The 18,892-nt window shown below is 35.4% G+C and overlaps 1 protein-coding gene across 1 annotated transcript in view; it reads right to left on the bottom strand.

Annotated features, from left to right (window-relative positions):
- Nucleotides 1–18,892, bottom strand: part of MAP4K5 (mitogen-activated protein kinase kinase kinase kinase 5) — a 106,704-nt gene that overhangs the window by 30,542 nt on the left and 57,270 nt on the right. Inside the window, exons 11-17 of the mRNA XM_070419958.1 lie at nt 17,107–17,169; nt 13,177–13,258; nt 12,239–12,355; nt 5,389–5,467; nt 3,035–3,093; nt 2,060–2,127; nt 216–258 (exon numbers count right to left, since the gene is read on the bottom strand). Of these exons, the coding sequence (XP_070276059.1) occupies nt 216–258; nt 2,060–2,127; nt 3,035–3,093; nt 5,389–5,467; nt 12,239–12,355; nt 13,177–13,258; nt 17,107–17,169 (511 nt within the window). The remainder of the gene's footprint in view (nt 1–215; nt 259–2,059; nt 2,128–3,034; nt 3,094–5,388; nt 5,468–12,238; nt 12,356–13,176; nt 13,259–17,106; nt 17,170–18,892) is intronic.

The raw sequence follows: 18,892 nt of genomic DNA, 5'->3' as shown, positions 1-18,892 counted from the left end.
ACCTATTTTTGCCTTTTTCTAATAGCTATTAAAATCTTATATTTCTTATGAAATCTTTAATATATACTTTATATCTCCATACCACCTCTCAAACAAAACTGCATCTAAAATATATTTAAAAGAATTCTGAACAAATTTAATAACATTATTTAAAAATTTTAATTACTTTCTTATTTAAACAAGGATTTATTATTTAAAATCTACCAAGAGCTCACCTTAGGAGGAAGGGGAGGTGGTATTGCCCGTTTTGAGGTTGATCTAATATGAAAAGAAAAATGCAATTTAGATGGTGATAAATTATCATAACATAGATACACTATTAAATGTGCATTAGGGGATAGAAAAGACAATTAGATCATGGTACAAAGTATTTTAGAAATCTGTAAGAAAACCTAAGATCTCATTCTGTCAAACTGTATTAGTATAACGAAAAAATAGAGATTTTTATACACTGAATAAAAGGCTTTTTTACTTTATAGTTATGCTTGGCAACATTTAATATATAATAAAAACTAAATTAAACTTAGTAGGAAAACACAGAGCCAGAATCCTAGAGTTGAAACCCACAGTGAATCATAGGTTCAAATGGCCATATCAAGTCCTCTGCTGGTCTAACTGGGGTAAACAGATCAGCAACATTGGCATCACTTAGAAACTTTTATAAATGCACCTTCTAGCCCACTGAATCAGAATCTGCATTTTAGCAAGATCTCCAGGTGGGCATCCAGGCACATCAAAGATTGAGAATCATTGATCCAGTCCCAATGACTGTATTCTATAGACAGGGTTGGCAAACTTTTTTTGTAAAGGGCCAGATAGTAAATACTATGGCTTTCTAAACTATAAAGTGGTCACAACTACTTAACTCTTTTGTTGTATCATGAAAGCAGCCATCCTATCTAATAAAGAGGGAATATGCAAATTGACCATCACACCAACACAAAGATGGCAGCGCCCAGTCCTTTGGGGGGGGGGGGGAGCGCGCAGCCACCATCCGAGGCTTGCCTGTGCCTTGGGCCGGCCCTGGGCGGCTGGGGGGCTAAGGGCAGGTCTGGCTGCACCATGCACCTGCCATGCTCCCGGCTGGGCTGAAAGGACTGTGGGACTCTGGCAGCAGGCACAAGGAGGCGCAGCCGACACCCAAGGCGCAGGCAAGCCTCAGATGGTGGCTGCCCAGCTGCCCAGGGCTGCCCGAGGCTCAGGTAAGGCTTGTGCTACCAGCAGTGACAGCAGCATAGGTGTGATGGGGGCGTCGCCTTCCCCTGATCACTGGGTTGCCTCCTGCCCCTGAGGGCTCCCAGACTGTTAGAGGGGGCATGCTGGGCTGAGGGGCTCCCTCCTCCAGTGCATGAATTTTCATGCACCGGGCCTCTAGTAGATAATAAATAAACAAATGAACATGGTAATGCTCCAATAAACTTTCATCTATGGACACTGAAATTTAAACTTCACATAATTTTAGAGTATAACAAAATATCATTGTTTTATTTTTTTCAATCATTAAAATATGTAAATACCATTCTAGTTTGTGGGCCGTACTAAAAATAGGCAGTGGGTCAAATGTGGATTATAAGCCAGTTTACCAACCCTAGATTATAGGTCTAATGTGGGAGCCCAGGAATCTATATTTCAAAAAGCTCTCTAGGTACTGCAATGCATAAACAGGTTTGAAACAACTCACCTAGGCTATCCCTGTCAATACTGAGGGAAGACAGGTCTAGAATATGAAGTAACTACATTGCAGAGATGAAACTGGGACTTTTTGACTTCCACTATAGTATTATTTTCCCCATGATGTCTTGTGGTTCATCTTTCAGTACTAGTATATTAACATTACAAATACTATATTCTAATTTAAAGTACAAAAACCAAAAATCTTAAGAATCTATACATAATGCATTTTGGTAATTAAAAAAAGTCAGAAATTTTACAATGACAAGAAGTGAGTACAACTTTTTGAAGAATGAAAATGAAAGCTTATTAGGATAAATCACATCCCCTCCCAATATTGCTCTTATGTAATCAAGTAAAATAAAGTTTACATTAGTAAACAACTTACTTTCCAGTACTTGCACCATCAACAAAAGGATTCCACTGTAGTACAAAGTTTGGGTCTGATGATACTCCCTGTGAAAGTAAAAAACAGTGTTTAAAATGTTACCTTAAAACAGATACTAATCATTTTATTTGATTTAAAAAATCATTTAGTGTCATGATTGTTAATCATCTTGGTTTCAATCAATTTTTTAATCTTTAGCTAGATTAGTTGTTATTTGACATATTTAGGTCAATGACTCATCAGTTGGCTAAAACTTAAGAAAGTCCATAAACATACTATATATAGCTTCAAGTGTAACAAGTCCTCTTTACCAATAATAATAATAAAAGAATAAACTCTGTTTTGTGTACTCACAACTGTAAATCTACTTTTGCCCCACTCTGTATATAGTAATAATACCACTTCCAAAGATTAACATGAAGAGGTCCATTAACAGAAGACAATTACTCTAGAAACTATTCTGTTATTAATATAAAGTAGGTTAAGATAATATTGAGGCTGACTCTAATAATATCTTGTTCTATCTACTACTTCTTTCCTTTCAGATAAGGAAAGGGTTAACTAAATAGTAATTGCAGAATAAGAGCAATGGTTTAAAAATAACCTATATTAACAGGTAACTATTAAAAATAGTAAGCCAATGCAATAATGTACGAAAAACCAAAAAGAATAAGAAAAAAAAATTCTGAGAGCTTAAAGCTGAGCATCAAAATCCATATACAGTACTCAATAACTTCATGCAAGTTCCTCGAAAGACTCAGAAGGGTCTAAATAAATGGTTACAATGGTATATTACACATTTTTCCCTAAGAAAAAATACACCGAAATGTAGGCTTTTTCGAATTTTAATGTGTAAAATACACTATCAAAATTAATACTTAAGAGAACATTACTTTGTTCCAAGGCCAAAGTATACATAACTATAAGTTTTCTCAAATTTTAGTATGTAAAATACTTTAAAGTCATAATTCCTACCATTTCATCCCGTGCCTCTGTTTCTTTTCTCAAAGGAGGTTCAAATTGTAACTTGTCAACTGCAAAATATGTAACAGATATTCACCAAATCTATCTATTTTACAGGAAAGTAAGAGAGAAGAGAGAAAAGAAGAAAAGACAAAATCGCTCTCTCTCTTTTTTAACCATAAGAGTACCCCTTACTTTATGCTTACCAAAACAAAGTAACAATGTGGAATCATCCTAACTACTCTATTAATTCTTGGTCTGAGTCCAAAAATTAATAGCACTTTTTATGTATAAGAGATTTTTAAAAACTAACAGTAGATGACAAAGGATTTTAAAAAACTTTAAAACACTTTAAAGATGTTTTCTAGGCTGCAGACTCTGTTTTGAAACTAATTTAAGCTACAACTTTATGGTAGGAATGAACCACCGATCCCCAAATTACTTATAATTATTTAAAAAAAAACCCCACAAATGATACTTTGTCAAGTTAAATGTTACAATGGTATTCAGGAATTTAATATTGTATTTTGACAAATGTGTATTTTATTTGGCCTAGTCAGACTGATTTTAGAATTAAGAGTACTTCTTTTATATGAAATATTCTAAAACAGAGAAAAGGATGGTTTATTACTTATTCATTAGGTACACAGAACTTTAAAATTCTAAAATCTAATGTGACTAAAAGACTAAAAGAAATTAAAATTAAGGCCTGGGCCCAGCTGCTGCCTGCACACCTCCTACTGGGGATATGCCCGCAACCAAGGTACATGACCTTGACCGGAATCGAACCTGGGACCTTTCAGTCTGCAGGCTGACGCTCTAGCCACTGAGCCAAACCAGTTAGGGCAGGAAAATTCTTGTATAACCTTAACATCAAGAAGGCCTTGCTTCACATAACACAAAACCAAAAGTTATACAAGAAAAGATGCATAAGACTATATTAATTGAATACTATACAGCTGCATAAAAGAGAGAAAGCTTTATAATGGAACATCAACTTTGCTCTTTTCTATCTGGTATCTGAAGTCCAGATATTTCACTTGGAATTACATAAGAAGGTAGCACAAGAACATCAGCAATCTGGGACTAACAAAGAGATAAAATCTTGAATTACTGGTTTAACTATAAATAGATATGACTGAAACAACTGATATGGAAGGATATTTCTAACTCTTCATTGACCTATATTTCTGATGCTGTATCCAGAAAGCTAGAAATATTTGGGTTCAAGAAAACTGACTTGAAATGCTCATTTGCAATAATTCTAATTAACCTAAATACTTAATAAGCTTTTGTCCTCCATTATGGTTTGTAATTTTATTTATATCTTTTTTTACTGAAAACTACTTTAAATCTCTTTGAAACAAGTATGCATTTAAACCAATATACCCATACTTAAAACTTCTTTGCAAATCTATTTTCTAAATTACTATGGATAAAATGACAAATACTGTTGATACTAAACTTTTATCTGTCAATGATTTCTTGAATAAAAATCCATTTCCTTTTATTTATTTATTCATTTATTTAATCCTCACGTGAGGATATTTTTCCATGATTTTTTTAGAGAGAATGGAAGGGAGGGGGACAGACAGAGAGAGAAACATTGATGCAAGAGAGAAACATCAAGAGACACATCCACTGGTTTTCTCCCACACACTTCCCAACTCAGGCTGGGGATTGAGCCTGGAGCCGAGTTATTTGCCCTTGACTGGAATCAAACCTGAGACCCTTCAATCTGCAGGCTGACTCTCCGACCACTGAGAAAATTGGCTAGGGCAATTTAAAAAATACAATTTTTAAACATGTATTTTAGAAAAGACTTACGTTAGTGTTAATGTTAAACTGTCTTAAAAAAAACTAAAACCAACCCAAATATCCAACAATAAAAAACTGTCCAACTATAAAGTATCAACTCAATAAACAGGATACAACCATCACACATAATGGTTTATAAAGGCTAGGCTAATATGTAGAAAATACTTAGGTAAAATTTTATGTATATTATAAATTCAGCCACCTAAAAATATACATGGAAAAACATGAAGAAAATTCAGCAAAATATTATCTGTGGGTTGGCATGAGTGATGTGATTGTAGGCAATGTTGATTTTCTAGTTTTTCCTCTTGCAAATTTTCTGCAATAGACATATATTACCTTTGTAATTAGAAAATGAAAAACTATTTTATTGAAATCCAAGGGAATTCCTTTATAAACCAGAAAAGCAACCTCTATTTTAGAGGTATCCTAATATGTCAAAGTATGTAGCCTCAATTGGTTTGAGACTTTATTATTCCAAAAAACGACAAGAACACCCAGCTCAACCCTCCAAAACCACCAACTGAAAATATATACCAAACACATACAATTTATTTCTGAAGCTGTTCGTTCAGCTCTGGCATTCCTGTTTGTAGATCTAATGGTATGACGAATGATTGCATGGGGCTGTGGATATAAACATACAATTAAAAATTTTATTTTTCAATTAGTTTATATTCAATATAATTTTTTATTAGTTTCAGGTGTACAGTATAATGGTTAGACAGTCATATACTTTACAAAGTATCCATCCGATATTTCAAGTACCCACCTGGCACCATACTTATTACAATATTACAATATTATTGACTATATTCCCTATGCTGTACCTTACACCTCCAGGACTATTTTGTGACTACCAATTTGTAGTTCTTAATCCCTTCATGTTTTAAAAAGATTTCAATGATAAAGTTCAAAGTTTCTTTTTAAATTAAACGTTCACTTATCGACAAACATGACTACCTACTAATAAATTATAGGACAAAAATTAAAAAATATAATGAACACCAAGGTACTTTAAAAGTTTATTCACTTAGCCCTGGCCAGGTAGCTCAACTGGTTTAAGCACCATCCGATATGCCAAGGTTGCAGGTTTGATCCCCAGTCAGGGCCCATACAAGAAGCAACCAATGAATGCATAAATAAGTAGAACAACAAATTGATGTCTCTCTCTCTCTCTCCTCACCTTCCCTCACTCTAAAAAAAACCCCCAATAAATAAAATTTAAAAAAAGTTTATTCATTTATTCCATGTCTATACTGTATAAAATATATGAGATTCAAAGAAAGCCAGAGATCTTCAAAGAGTTTATAGTCTAGGACCGTGATGGCGAACCTATGACATGCGTGTCAAAGGTGACACATGAACTCATTTTTTTGATTGATTTTTCTTTGTTAAATGGCATTTAAATATGTAAAATAAATATCAAAAATATAAGTCTTTGTTTTACTATGGTTGCAAATATCAAAAAATTTCTATATGTGACACGGCACCAGAGTTAAGTTAGGGTTTTTCAAAATGCTGACACGCCGAGCTCAAAAGGTTCGCCATCACTGGTCTAGGAAGACAAGACACAAATACTTATAAGATTAGAAAATGGTAAGTGCCATTCATTAAGAAGATTATTACTAAAAAAAGATTACTATTTTTTTAAAAACACATTTTTATTGATTACAGAGAGAAAGGGAGAGGGAGAGATAAAGAGATAGAAACATCAATGATGAGAGAGAATCACTGATCAGCTGCCTTCTGCATGCCTCACACTGGGTATCGAGCCTGCAACCTGGAGTTAGTAATTATTTGGCTATAATGAAGATTATCTGAAGAGATGACAATGCTAGAAGGAGACTGAGGATGAGCAGGATCATCAAGATTGTCAGGTTAGGGCTCTTAATTTTATTTTCTTGGCAAAGGTATTTTTTGGAGATTTTACAGAGAGAGGGTGGCATCACCTGTCATTTTTAAGAGTGATCTGATAGCCCTGACCGGTGTGGCTCAGTTGGTTGAGCATTTGAGCATGGTCCTAGGCACCAAAAGGTTGCCGGTTCCATTCCCAATCAGGGTACATGCCAGGTTGTGGGCTCAATCCCCAGGAGGCAGCCAATCAAAGTTTTCTCTCTCTCACATCAATGTTTCTCTCTCTTTCTCTGAAATCAATAAAAACATTATTTTTAAAAAAAGAATAATCTGATGAATGTGTAAGGGGGCACAGTGGGAAGAAATACTGGATGCAGGGAGACTAAGTAAGAATATTGTAGTAAATCAAATGAGACGCATACTACTTCCACCCTTTTGTATAACTTCCTGATTCTTTTGAAACTATGCCTTCAGCTGAACCCCTATCAAATTTCTGATGATTCTCATTCACTGATTACTCAGACAGTGCCTATATTTTTTTCTCTATTTCAAAACCCACCATCATACCAACAGACTTCAAAAGCCCACTGTTAAAAAAAAAAAAAAAAGCCCACTGATTTTAAATTTTCTGGCCTCATCTCTAGAGGCATTCTTCAATGCATTCTCTACTCCTAGATCCCACCCTGAATCCTATCATCCGTTCTCATATACAAATTCACACAATACTCCAAACTTCTCATCCTTTCAACTCACTCTCTTATTTATCCCCATTAAACTTTTATAATGTTCACATTAGAATCTCAAGTCCATCAATCCATTACTTTTTCACTATCAGAATTTTTCCTAACTTCACTTTTCTTCCTACCCAGTTTCTACCTGGCAGACCACAACTGGAATCTCTTGCCAATATTCTAAATTCCCTTTGTCTCAGAGTCCTTCACTATACTAGCATGCCAAAATGATAGCCCCAGAAAAATTAAACTAGCTACCTTTTGTTTACATCTGGGGTACATATCACTGCTGGATGAATATTACCCAGCAAAACACACTGAAAATCTCTCATGTAAGGCTTCAGCTTTGCCCAAAACACTTCTTGAATCATTTAACCCATATAGTAACCTCTACACATCTTCTCCACACTCTTCAAACCCATCCATATTCCTTCCCACCTTTAGGAGATAACCTTGCTACTTACTTCACAGAGAAAACAGAAACATCAACTAGAAACCTACTACCTACACTGTCAGCTACCCTCTCTATTGCAAGGGAAGTGTTTCTTTTCTTTTCTCAATTTCAGTCTCTCTTTCCTTCTCAGGGATTTTGTCTATTCATCTTGCTTCTCGTGGTTCTTCTATCTCTATCTATTGGATCCTTTTCATAAGCACTTCATCCTGCTCAAACTTTTTGCCACACATAAAACCGTCAATAAATCCCCCACCAATTCATTTTTCTCTAGCTATTGCTCTATCCTACTCCCCCATTTCCCAACTAAACTTCATAAATCAATTGCTATACTTATCTTTCAAACTATTCTAATCTAGATTCACTTCTACTATTTGAAAATTATCCTTTTTAAAGTATTCAAATTCTACCACCCATATCCAATGATTTCTTTAACTCAACTTCTAGACAGTATTCTAATTAAAACTTTCCTTCTTTATTTTAATGTTCTTTATCAATCCTTTGCCATTCCCCTTAGCTTACTTGACTCTTGAATCGTGGGAGAAATCTCAGGATATTGTCCTAGGCTCCCTGCTTTTCTCATTCTACTGAAAACTAGCTTCCTTTGCGTGATCACACCTACCCTTTAGGGTATTATCAACGACATCTATTTCTAATGTCTTTCAAATTTATATCTCTAGTCCAAACTTCTCTCTGCAAGCTACAACCACATAGCTCTCACTTTTTATGAGATTTCCCTATTTGGAAGTTTTGTGCAACATTAAAATTACCATATATAAAACTAAACTGATCTTTCCTACTGATTAAGTCAAAAATCTGGAATAACCCTTTTCTTTTTTTTTTTCTTTTTTTTTTTTTTTTTTTAAATATATTTTATTGGTTTTTTTTTTACAGAGAGGAAGGGAGAGAGATAGAGAGTTAGAAACATCGATGAGAGAGAAACATCGATCAGCTGCCTCCTGCACATCTCCCACTGGGGATGTGCCCGCAACCCAGGTACATGCCCTTGACCGGAATCGAACCTGGGACCTTTCAGTCCGCAGGCCAACGCTCTATCCACTGAGCCAAACCGGTTTCGGCTGGAATAACCCTTTTCTGACTGCACCCCCCTCAACCCTCATGTCTTCATCCCATCATCAATTCTCTCATATACAATAATTTTTTTGTTTTGTTTAGTTAATCCTCACCAGAGGTTATTTTTTCCATTGATTCTTTTAGAGAGTGGAAGGGAGGGGAGGTGGAGAGCCAAGGAGAGAGACACATTAATGTGTGTCTCTCACAAGGATTGGATGCCTCCCGCACGAGACTGCAACTGAGGTACATGCCCTTGACTGGAATCGAACTCTTGACCCTTCAGTCTGTACCACTGGCCGACTGAGCCAAACAGGCTAGGGCTCTCATATAATTCTTGAATTAGTTTTCTTTTCTCCATTCTTGCTCTACCACCCTACTCTAAAACGCCATTATCTCTATTCAGAAAAACTTATATCACTCCTTTACCCTTCAATAGCTTCTATTGCCCTTAAGCTAAAGCCCAAAATTTTCAACATGGCTTGAAATGACTAGCTCTATAACTTCCTCTCTCACCACTTCCTTCCTTGTTTTCTGCTCTAAGGCTGACTTATCTCTAGTTCATCAAATACACCGCTTTCTCTCTTATCACCAAGCCTTCAAACATACTATTCCCTCTGCTCAAAACACTTTTGCCTGTTCTCTTCCTTTAATTCAATTTATCCTTTAGGTTTTTAGCATACATGTCACTTCTACAGTGAGTCCTTTCTTGTCCCTATGATATGACCCCATAGCATCTTGTATTTACCAGTCCATAATAGTTATCACACTTGTAAGTTTTTGTTTATATTTCTGAATTGAGGGCATATAAATTCTTTGAAGGCAGGAATAGTGTCAAATCCTATATACCGTGTCCCCAACTGCCTGGCACAAGGTTTTTTATATTTCAAAGACTGGTGATATCACTAAATATAGAAACAGAAATCTCAGAAGGTAGAGCAGATTTGGAAACCAAGCAAAATAATATGGGGGAATAAAACAGAAGTTTTGTTATTTAATATGTCATTTAATATGTAACAAAATGTTCACTGGGTACCGATGATAAGACTATGCTATATATATATCTATATAAACTGAGTGGTCAGATTATCATGACCACCTGACGTTTGTAGGCAAATTAATTTCGCCTACAATTTCGCGCTGAAGTTGCTCTAGAGGGCCAGAACATTATAAATAGGGAAGCAGGTTGTTTATCACGACAGTAGAAGTGATTTTTTTCTGAAGATATGGGTAAACAACGTGACTTAACAGCCTTTGAACGTGAGATATATTTGGACGTGAGTGGCCATATTATTATGACCACCTGACGTTTGTAGGCAAATTAGCCATACACTGCATCGTATGGGATATGGGAGCCGAAGGCCTGTTCGAACACCTTTGCTGTCTGCAGTTATCAAGATAAAACGTCTCTAATTTGCACAGGAACACAAGGATTGTACAGTCGAGCATTGGAAAAAAGTCATGTGGCTGATGAAGCACGTTTCCAATTGCATCATGCAGATGGCAGAGTGAGAATTTGGTGGAAACAGCATGAAAGCATGCACCCCACATGCATGAGTACAACCCTTCAAGCTGGTGGGGGCAGTGTTATAGTTTGGGGCATGTTTTCCTGGCATGATTTGGGCCCTTTAATTTGTGTGGAACAACGTCTGAATAGCACAACATACATAAGTATCGTTGCTGATCAAGTTCATCCTATCATGTTGATGGCATATCCCAACAGAGATGGCTTCTTCCAACAAGACAATGCGCCATGCCACGGTGCTCATATTGTGCAGGAGTGGTTTCAAAAACATGAGGGAGACTTTACCTTGCTTAGGTGGCCCCCACAATCACCAGATCTCAATCCAATTGAGCATTTGTGGGATGAAGTTAAAAGAGCCATCAGGCAGCTGGTTCCACAACCATCAAATCTCACAGAACTGGACAGTGCTATTCATCAGGCATGGTGTCAGATTCCTCGCATCACCTTTCAACATCTTGTGGAGTCAATGTCAAGAATCACCGCAGTATTGAAGGCAAAAGGTGGCCCAACGAAGTACTGATGGGGTGGTCATAATAATCTGGCCACTCACGTTCAAATATATCCCACGTTCAAAGGCTGTTAAATCGTGTTGTTTACCCATATCTTCAGAAAAAAATCACTTCTACTGTCGTGGTAAACAACCTGCTTCCCTATTTATAATGTTCTGGCCCTCCAGCAACTTCAAGCGCGAAATTATAGCTAATTTGCCTACAAACGTCAGGTGGTCATAATAATCTGGCCACTCAGTGTATATCTATAGCAATGATTCCTTTTCAATGATTAGTTTTCAAAGATTGCTTAATGACTTTCTATTAAGTACATACATAGAAATGATGGTGTAATAACTAAGATAGTAGGCTTTAGAATTAGTTTGCCTGGATCCAAATCCTGGTTCTACTACTGCCTAGTCATATGATCTTGTCAAATTACTTCTAGCCTTTCTTCTTCATTTCCTCATTTGTAAAATGGGGACAGTAATACCTATTGCAAAGGACTGTTCTGGGTATTAGATGAGTTAACATGGAAATTATTTGGCCTAATAGTCATTGGCCACACAATACCTACCCAATGAGTGTTAGTAGTAATCATAATACTTATATGGCATAACTTAAATCTTAAGAACACAAAATAGAAAATTTCCTTCAATAAATAACAACACAAAGTTTAGTTCCATAGTCAGGCCAAAAATAAAGATAGAGCTATAAAAAGAAATAAAGGCAGAAAGAGAAATGAACAGACAGATTTTAAGAAACACAAAAATAAAAAGGAATCAAAAAGAAGAGGAAGAGACACTGGTGAAAAAACATAGTTATATACAGACAGGAAGTCCCTCATTCCTGATTTACAAGTTATATTGTTAAATATGGTCTATTCAAAATAATTCGACAATATTTTCAGTTATAAATAGCTCTGCAAGTAATTATGTAAAAAAATAATAGTTTTGCACAAGTATTAGAAAGAATAAATTTCTATGGGAACCTCAACTTAATTCTTAAAAATTATTTGTATCTGTTAGTGACCTGTATAACAAATTACAAAGATCTGGAAAGAACTAGGATTAAGAAATGGTTATGTTATGTATATTATACCACAATTTTAAAAAAAAGTATCAAGTCGTAATTTTATTCAGGATAAGTGTAGTTTATACTGCTAATTAATCTTTGTAGCTAAATCTGTTTTAACTAACTTAAGAGTTAAAAAACAAATTCGTAAGGCCATATTAAATATTTATTTTCAAATATTAGACTGCAAACACTCCTTACCTCAAAGTCATCATCATCTCCTTCAGTGTAATGTGAATGGTTGTCTGGATTGTTCACTTTGTCCAAAAGTTCAACTGCTAGGGCCCTAGAGAGACCTGGCTGTCCTACAAAAGTGTGCTAAGTGAAAATAAAACAATTTCATGAGTATGCTTTTACATCTATGGCTTACAGTAATGTTATCTGTATTTTCCATTCAGTAAATATCAAAGGTAAGTATATGGGAGCCTACTAGTACAAATAAATTAGAGAATGTATTAGCAAAATATTAATCACAGAATCCATAGTTATATATTATAAAGCTAAAGAATCTTTGTGGAATAAGTTTATAACATTAACATATAAGGTAGTAAAAGTAAAACTTTGGCTATAATAATGACATTCATTACTCATGTCATTATGCTAATAAAATTATGTTAATGTACAAAGACATACAGTGAAATTATGACATTTAATAGTTTTCTTAGACTGCTATACTCATTTTTTTGTACTATAAAAATATTTAACAAACACATATACACATAGAGCATTCTATAAATTAATAGAAGTATCCAAGAAAAGCAATTTTAATGACAGCAATATTTTTAATAGTTTTCTCTATGGTAGGGGTTGGCAAACTACATACAGCCCATGGGCAAAATCTGGTGCACTGGCTCTTTCTGTAAATAAAGTTTTATTGGGTGTTAAAGCCACACCCATTTGTATGCACTATCTAAGGATGCTTCTGTGTTAGAAGCGCAAAACTGCATAGTTGTGGCAGAGGCTAGACAGCCCACAAAGCCTATAATATTTACTATCTGACTCTTTACAGAAAGTTTGCTAACCCCTGCTGTAAGAGTCACTAACATTTTTATATTAAAAAACCTAAATACATTTGTTCTAGTGATATGCCTAATTAAGACATGACTACAGAAGATTCCCCTATAATTTCAATGACTTACAGTCAGAAGTCTTTCAGCAGTTGGTCTTTTTTTTGGGTTTTTGGTTAGTGCTATTTTGACAAAATTATGGAATGTTGATGACCTTAAAATAAAAGGAGACATGTACAAAAATATTTCACTAATATTAGTTTTTTGGTGTTACTAAATAAAGTTAACTTACAAGTAGTTTCAAAGTCTGAAACACATGATTTTTTTCTCTCTTAGGCTTCTTAACTCTATATAAGCCCAAAAACTAAACCCAAAGCACAGATATTCCTTGGTGCCCTGGCCAGTGTCACTTAGTTGGTTGAACACTGTCCCATGCACCAAAAGGTCGCCAGTTGGATTCCTGGTCAGGGCACATACATGCCCAGGGTGCGAGCTCAATACCCAGTAGGGGGTGAGCAGGAGGCAGCCAACTGATGTCTTCCTTTCACTTGGATGTTTCTCTCTCTCTCTCTCTCTCTCTCTCTCCCTCTCTCTAGAAAAATCAATAACAATGTATTTAAAAAGAAGAAATGTGTGTTAGTTCCATCTCTTAAGTAAAATTCAATTAGTTGACAGAATAGTAATATATGAGCTCTAAAAAACACAGTAAAAAGCAGAAATGCATAGCTGTATCACTTATAGGATTCATAATCTATTAAACTTAGAAATCAAAATGACCTTTTCTTATTGCCTAATTTATATAGTATGTAAATGTTCTGCTACATCAAAAGAGTTGAATGGTGAGGAGATAGGGTTGGGAGATAATGTAAAGGATTATTTAAAGCCTTTAAAACAGTGGTTCTCAACCTTCCTAATGCCGCGACCCTTTAATACAGTTCCTCATGTTGTGGTGACCCCCAATTTCATTGTTACAAATTGAACATAATTAAAGCATAGTGATTAATTACAAAAACAATATGTAATTATATATGTGTTTTCCGATGGTCTTAGGCGACCCCTGTGAAAGGGTCGTTTGACCCCCAAAGGGGTCGCGACCCACAGGTTGAGAACCACTGCTTTAAAAGGTCACTGAATTTCTTAGAAACGAGGACAAAGAAGTGATTTTAGCAAGCAGAAGAGTTTTCCTGCCACCTGCATTGATGAAGCAGGGAAAATGACATAAATTAAAGGAATCACGCTTGGATTATTAATTAATAGCAAAGATGGGTTTTTGCACCATAGCCAAAATTCCACTGGAGGAGGGACTGGGCAAGAACCAAAGAGAATAAATAACCTTAGTTATTACCAATGACAGCAAACACACAGCATTTCTCTTCAGAAAATTCACATTACTGCATTACATTTGGTGACTTGAGGAGTTACATAATGTCTGAGACTGGCAAAGGTATCCAATGGTAATGAATCCTCTGGACTCTAACTATGAATTCAGTGGTTATAGCTAATAGTTATTCATTCCTGAATGAATATTCAGTCCCTCCTGCCATAAACCCCTCTCGTTTAAATTGCTTAGGACAGTGATGGCGAACCTCTGACACGCGAACTCATTTTTTTGGTTGATTTTTCTTTGTTCAATGGCATTTAAATATATAAAATAAATATCAAAAATATGTCTTTATTTTACTATGATTGCAAATATCAAAAAATTTCTATATGTGACACGGCACCAGAGTTAAGTTAGGGTTTTTCAAAATGCTGACATGCCGAGCTCAAAAGGTTCACCATCACTGGTCTAGGAACTTCAGGTGACAAGGAATAGGAAGAAACCTGTGTCAATACAAAAGAATACAGCTAGCAGAATATAAAACTGTTTTGGGGGGAACAGGACTCTCAGAATCTGAAATAAGTATGAACATACAGAATTTGGGGGGCCCATGGACCATTAAAGAGACCCATGTAATCTAGATGAAAAATAACTGAATTTAAGAACTTGAAAACTTATTTGCATAGTTTTTAAAAATTAAATGTATGGAAAGACATTACCAGGAAAACTATTTTCAATTTTTATCATCCAATTGAAGATGTCCTTGTGAACTATAAGAATATTCAAACTGCTTTACTTTGTATAAGAAAGAAGATATCAGAATGAAAATATGCAGTAACCTTTTCTTTTTGGAGGGAAGGGTGGGGGGGGAGAGAGAAAGAGAGAGAGAAATATACTGATGCAAGAGAGAGACATTGAATGGTTGCCTCCCACACGCCGGGGATCAAATTTGCAACCGAGTATGTGCCCTTGACCAGGAATCAAACCCAAGACTCTTTGGTTTTCAGGCCAACACTCTAACCATTAGGACATACAGGCCAGGGCAGTAATAACCTTTTAGAATATTAAGGAAGGAAGGTGAGAAAAGTTATTAAAGATTAACTTAAGTGTCATGATATCTGGGGAAACTTTTCACATCATCTTCCATAAAAGTCACCACGTAATTAATTAAAGTACAGAGTAAAAATATCAATTTTCGAAGTCAATGCATTTATGTCAAATCCTTTCCTCACCACCTCTTACCCCAAAATGCCAAAACATAAGAATATGATCAGAATTTTTTAAGACAGCAATACATTACTAGGTGTACCAGTTAATAATGCGAATTTTTTTCAATAGATGGAGTTACACATATGTTGATATACATACGATTTGATATGTATGCTATGTTGTATTGACAGCAAGCTTCAAAACCTCTTATGTCAAATTTGCTGAAGGTTTTAACATCATAGATATTTTTATGCTTAAAAATGTTGAATTTCATGCCAAAAAAAGAGCATTTGCAGGAAGTTTTAATTCATTACTTTATTTTGAAGAAAAAGTTATTGTATACTTCAAGAAGCTTATGGTGAACATGCTACATCTCAAGATACTTGTGAACGTTGGTTTAAACGTTTTAAAAGTGATGATTTCGATGTGAAAAACAAAGAACATCCAGGTCAACTGAAAAAGTTTGAAGACCAACAATTACAAGCATTATTGGATGAAGACGCATGTCAAACTCAAAAACAACTTGCAGAAAGATTAAACGTTGCTCAGCAAACAATTTCCGATTGTTTACAAGCAATGGGAAAGATTTTAAAGGAAGGAAAATGGGTGCCACATCAACTGAATGAAAGACAAATGGAAAACCGAAAAGTCATCAGTAAAATGTTGCTTCAACGGCACGAAAGAATTTTTTGCATCGAATTGTGACTGGCGATGAAAAGTGGATTTATTTTGAGAATCCCAAATGCACAAAATCATGGGTTGATCCAGGTCCACCATCAACATCGACTGCAAGGCCAAATCGCTTCAGAAAGAAAACAATGCTCTGCGTTTGGTGGCATCAGGAATGTGTATTATGAGCTTCTAAAACCAGGTGAAACTGGTAATACTGATCACTACTGCCAACAAATAATCAATTTGAACTACGCTTTGATCGTGAAACAACCAGAATGTGTCAGAAGACATACCAAAGTAATTTTGCTTCATCACACACTTCAAAACCAGTTAAAGACACGTTAAAAGATCTTGCCGGGGAAGTATTAACCCACCCGCCGTATTCACCAGACCTTGCTCCTTCAGATTACCACTTGTTCTGATTGATGGTACATGCACTTTCTGAGCAGCACTTCAAAACGTACCAAGAAGTGGGAAACTGGGTCTCTGAATGGTTTGCCTCAAAACAAGAAAAGTTCTATTGGGACGGTACCCACAAATTATCTGAAAGATGAGGGAAATGTGTAGCTAGCGATGGACATTACTTTGAATAAAGCACTTTTGTATTTCTCTTAAAATTATCGTGTTTTCTTTGATTACAAAATCCGCTATTATTAACCAGTACACCTAGTATAAAGGAACACTGATCAGAAAAACCTAGATCCTTACCATAGCTCTGTAAGTAAGTTAGATGTGTAACTTTAGGTAAACTGTTGTTTAATGCCTCTGGGCTTCAGTTTCATTATCCATAAAACACGAGAACTAAACCTGTATCCATTTCAACTGTAAAATTCTATAAATCTATATATTTTTTAACTTACCATTTTGTTTTGTCCTTTAGTTTTGGGGGCTGAAAATTACTTTTGGACATTAAGAAGAGGGCCCTGAAATAAAAACTTCAGTCAAAGAGCAATACCAAAATACTTTTATTACTACATTTAATAATCAGATGAGCATTCTGTAATAAATTTATACAAGATTACTACATATGTAGACACCGATGAAAACTGGTATAAAATATGGAAATTAAATTTTTTATATTTTGGAAAACCTATGGAAAATTTCCCCTGGCTAGAGAAAGGATCTTTAAATTTCAAACAAGCTCTTATTCACATGGCAAAGCTACCAAATGTTAGAGAAGGGTTTTGTGATCATACTGTTAGATATATAACTGATATTTTATCTTAGGTAAAAATCTATATAAATTGTATATCATTGTGTAACACACACCTAACATTAGGTTGTATGTTTAACTGAAAATTTGCCTCTATAATTATTTTGGGTGTATAGGCAAATCATGTTCACTTCATAGTCCAGTGATGGAGAACCTTTTGAGCTCGGCGTGTCAGCATTTTGAAAAACCCTAATTTAACTCTGGTGCCGTGTCACATATAAAAATTTTTTGATATTTGCAACCATAGTTAAACAAAGACTTATATTTTTTGATATTTATTTTACATATTTAAATGCCACTTAACAAAGAAAAATCAACCAAAAAAATGATTTCACATGTCACCTCTGACACGCATGTCATAGGTTCGCCATCACTGTAGTCTGTTCTCCTTTTTGGTCAATAATTTTCCACACCCTTTCATTATGAATGATACAGAAGTCAACCTACAAGAGAACTTTCTTTATCTGGGAGTCTACCTGTGACCCATTTTCTATAGACTATAGGGGCTGAAGAATGGAGGATTTAAGAAGGAAGTTCTAAAATGCTCTATTTCACTAATTCCTACAAAACCCCTTCCAGGTTTCTAAGCAAACTGTTTAGTCTTTTTTTTTTTTTTAATGTCAAAGATATTTTCTCATTTTAAAAGCTAAATGATCTATAATAAAAGCATAACATGCTAATTAGACTGGACAGCCAAACGTCCTTCTGGACAAAGTGGCAGCTGTTGCGAGGGCCCAAGGCAGGCAGCTGCGGCAGGGTGATGGGGGCGGTGCTTCCCCCTGATCACCTGGTCACCTCCCCTGAGGACTCCTGGACTGTGAGGGGGGGCAGGCCAGGCTGAGGGAGCCCCTGCCAGGGCACGAATTTTCGTGCACCAGGCCTCTCAGTCATATATAAAGGGAAACTGACAAAAAAAAAAAAGGTCTATACTCCTACAACCCTAAGATATTATTTGAAATTTTCTGCTTTTCTTTTTAGTCTTTATCTTAATAATAACCAATTACTACGTCACTGTATATGGTAATATTATGTTTTGCCTTTTTTTAAATTAATAATTTCTCATGTTTCTTTGGTTTATGTAATAGCTGCCCTTAATACTAAATAATTTGCTTAACAACTCACCAATTATGGGACATTTAGATTTCCCCCCTGTTATCCAGAATTGGATAATCCTTAGCTTTTTTTCCTGAATTATTTCCCAAGTATAATTTTCTTAGTGAAATTACTGAAACATTTGGATGGCCCATAACAAATAATGTCTAAATTATTTTTTTAAAAGTCTGCACTTTTTGACATTCCACCTAAATGTAGGTATCTTTTAACTTGTATAACTTTAGTTACTTGTGAGGTCAAATAGTTCTCCATGTTTCTTTAGTACTTGCTCATAAACAATATATATTTTGCCTATAAAGTCTTTGAATGAGTTCCTTATG

This window comes from Myotis yumanensis, unplaced genomic scaffold, assembly GCF_028538775.1.
Source record: "Myotis yumanensis isolate MYYU_CA2020_CCGP unplaced genomic scaffold, mMyoYum1.0.hap1 SCAF_1, whole genome shotgun sequence".
NCBI lineage: Eukaryota > Metazoa > Chordata > Mammalia > Chiroptera > Vespertilionidae > Myotis > Myotis yumanensis.
The sequence above is the reverse complement of the archived record's forward strand: the minus strand, read 5'-3'. Positions and strand labels throughout refer to the sequence as shown.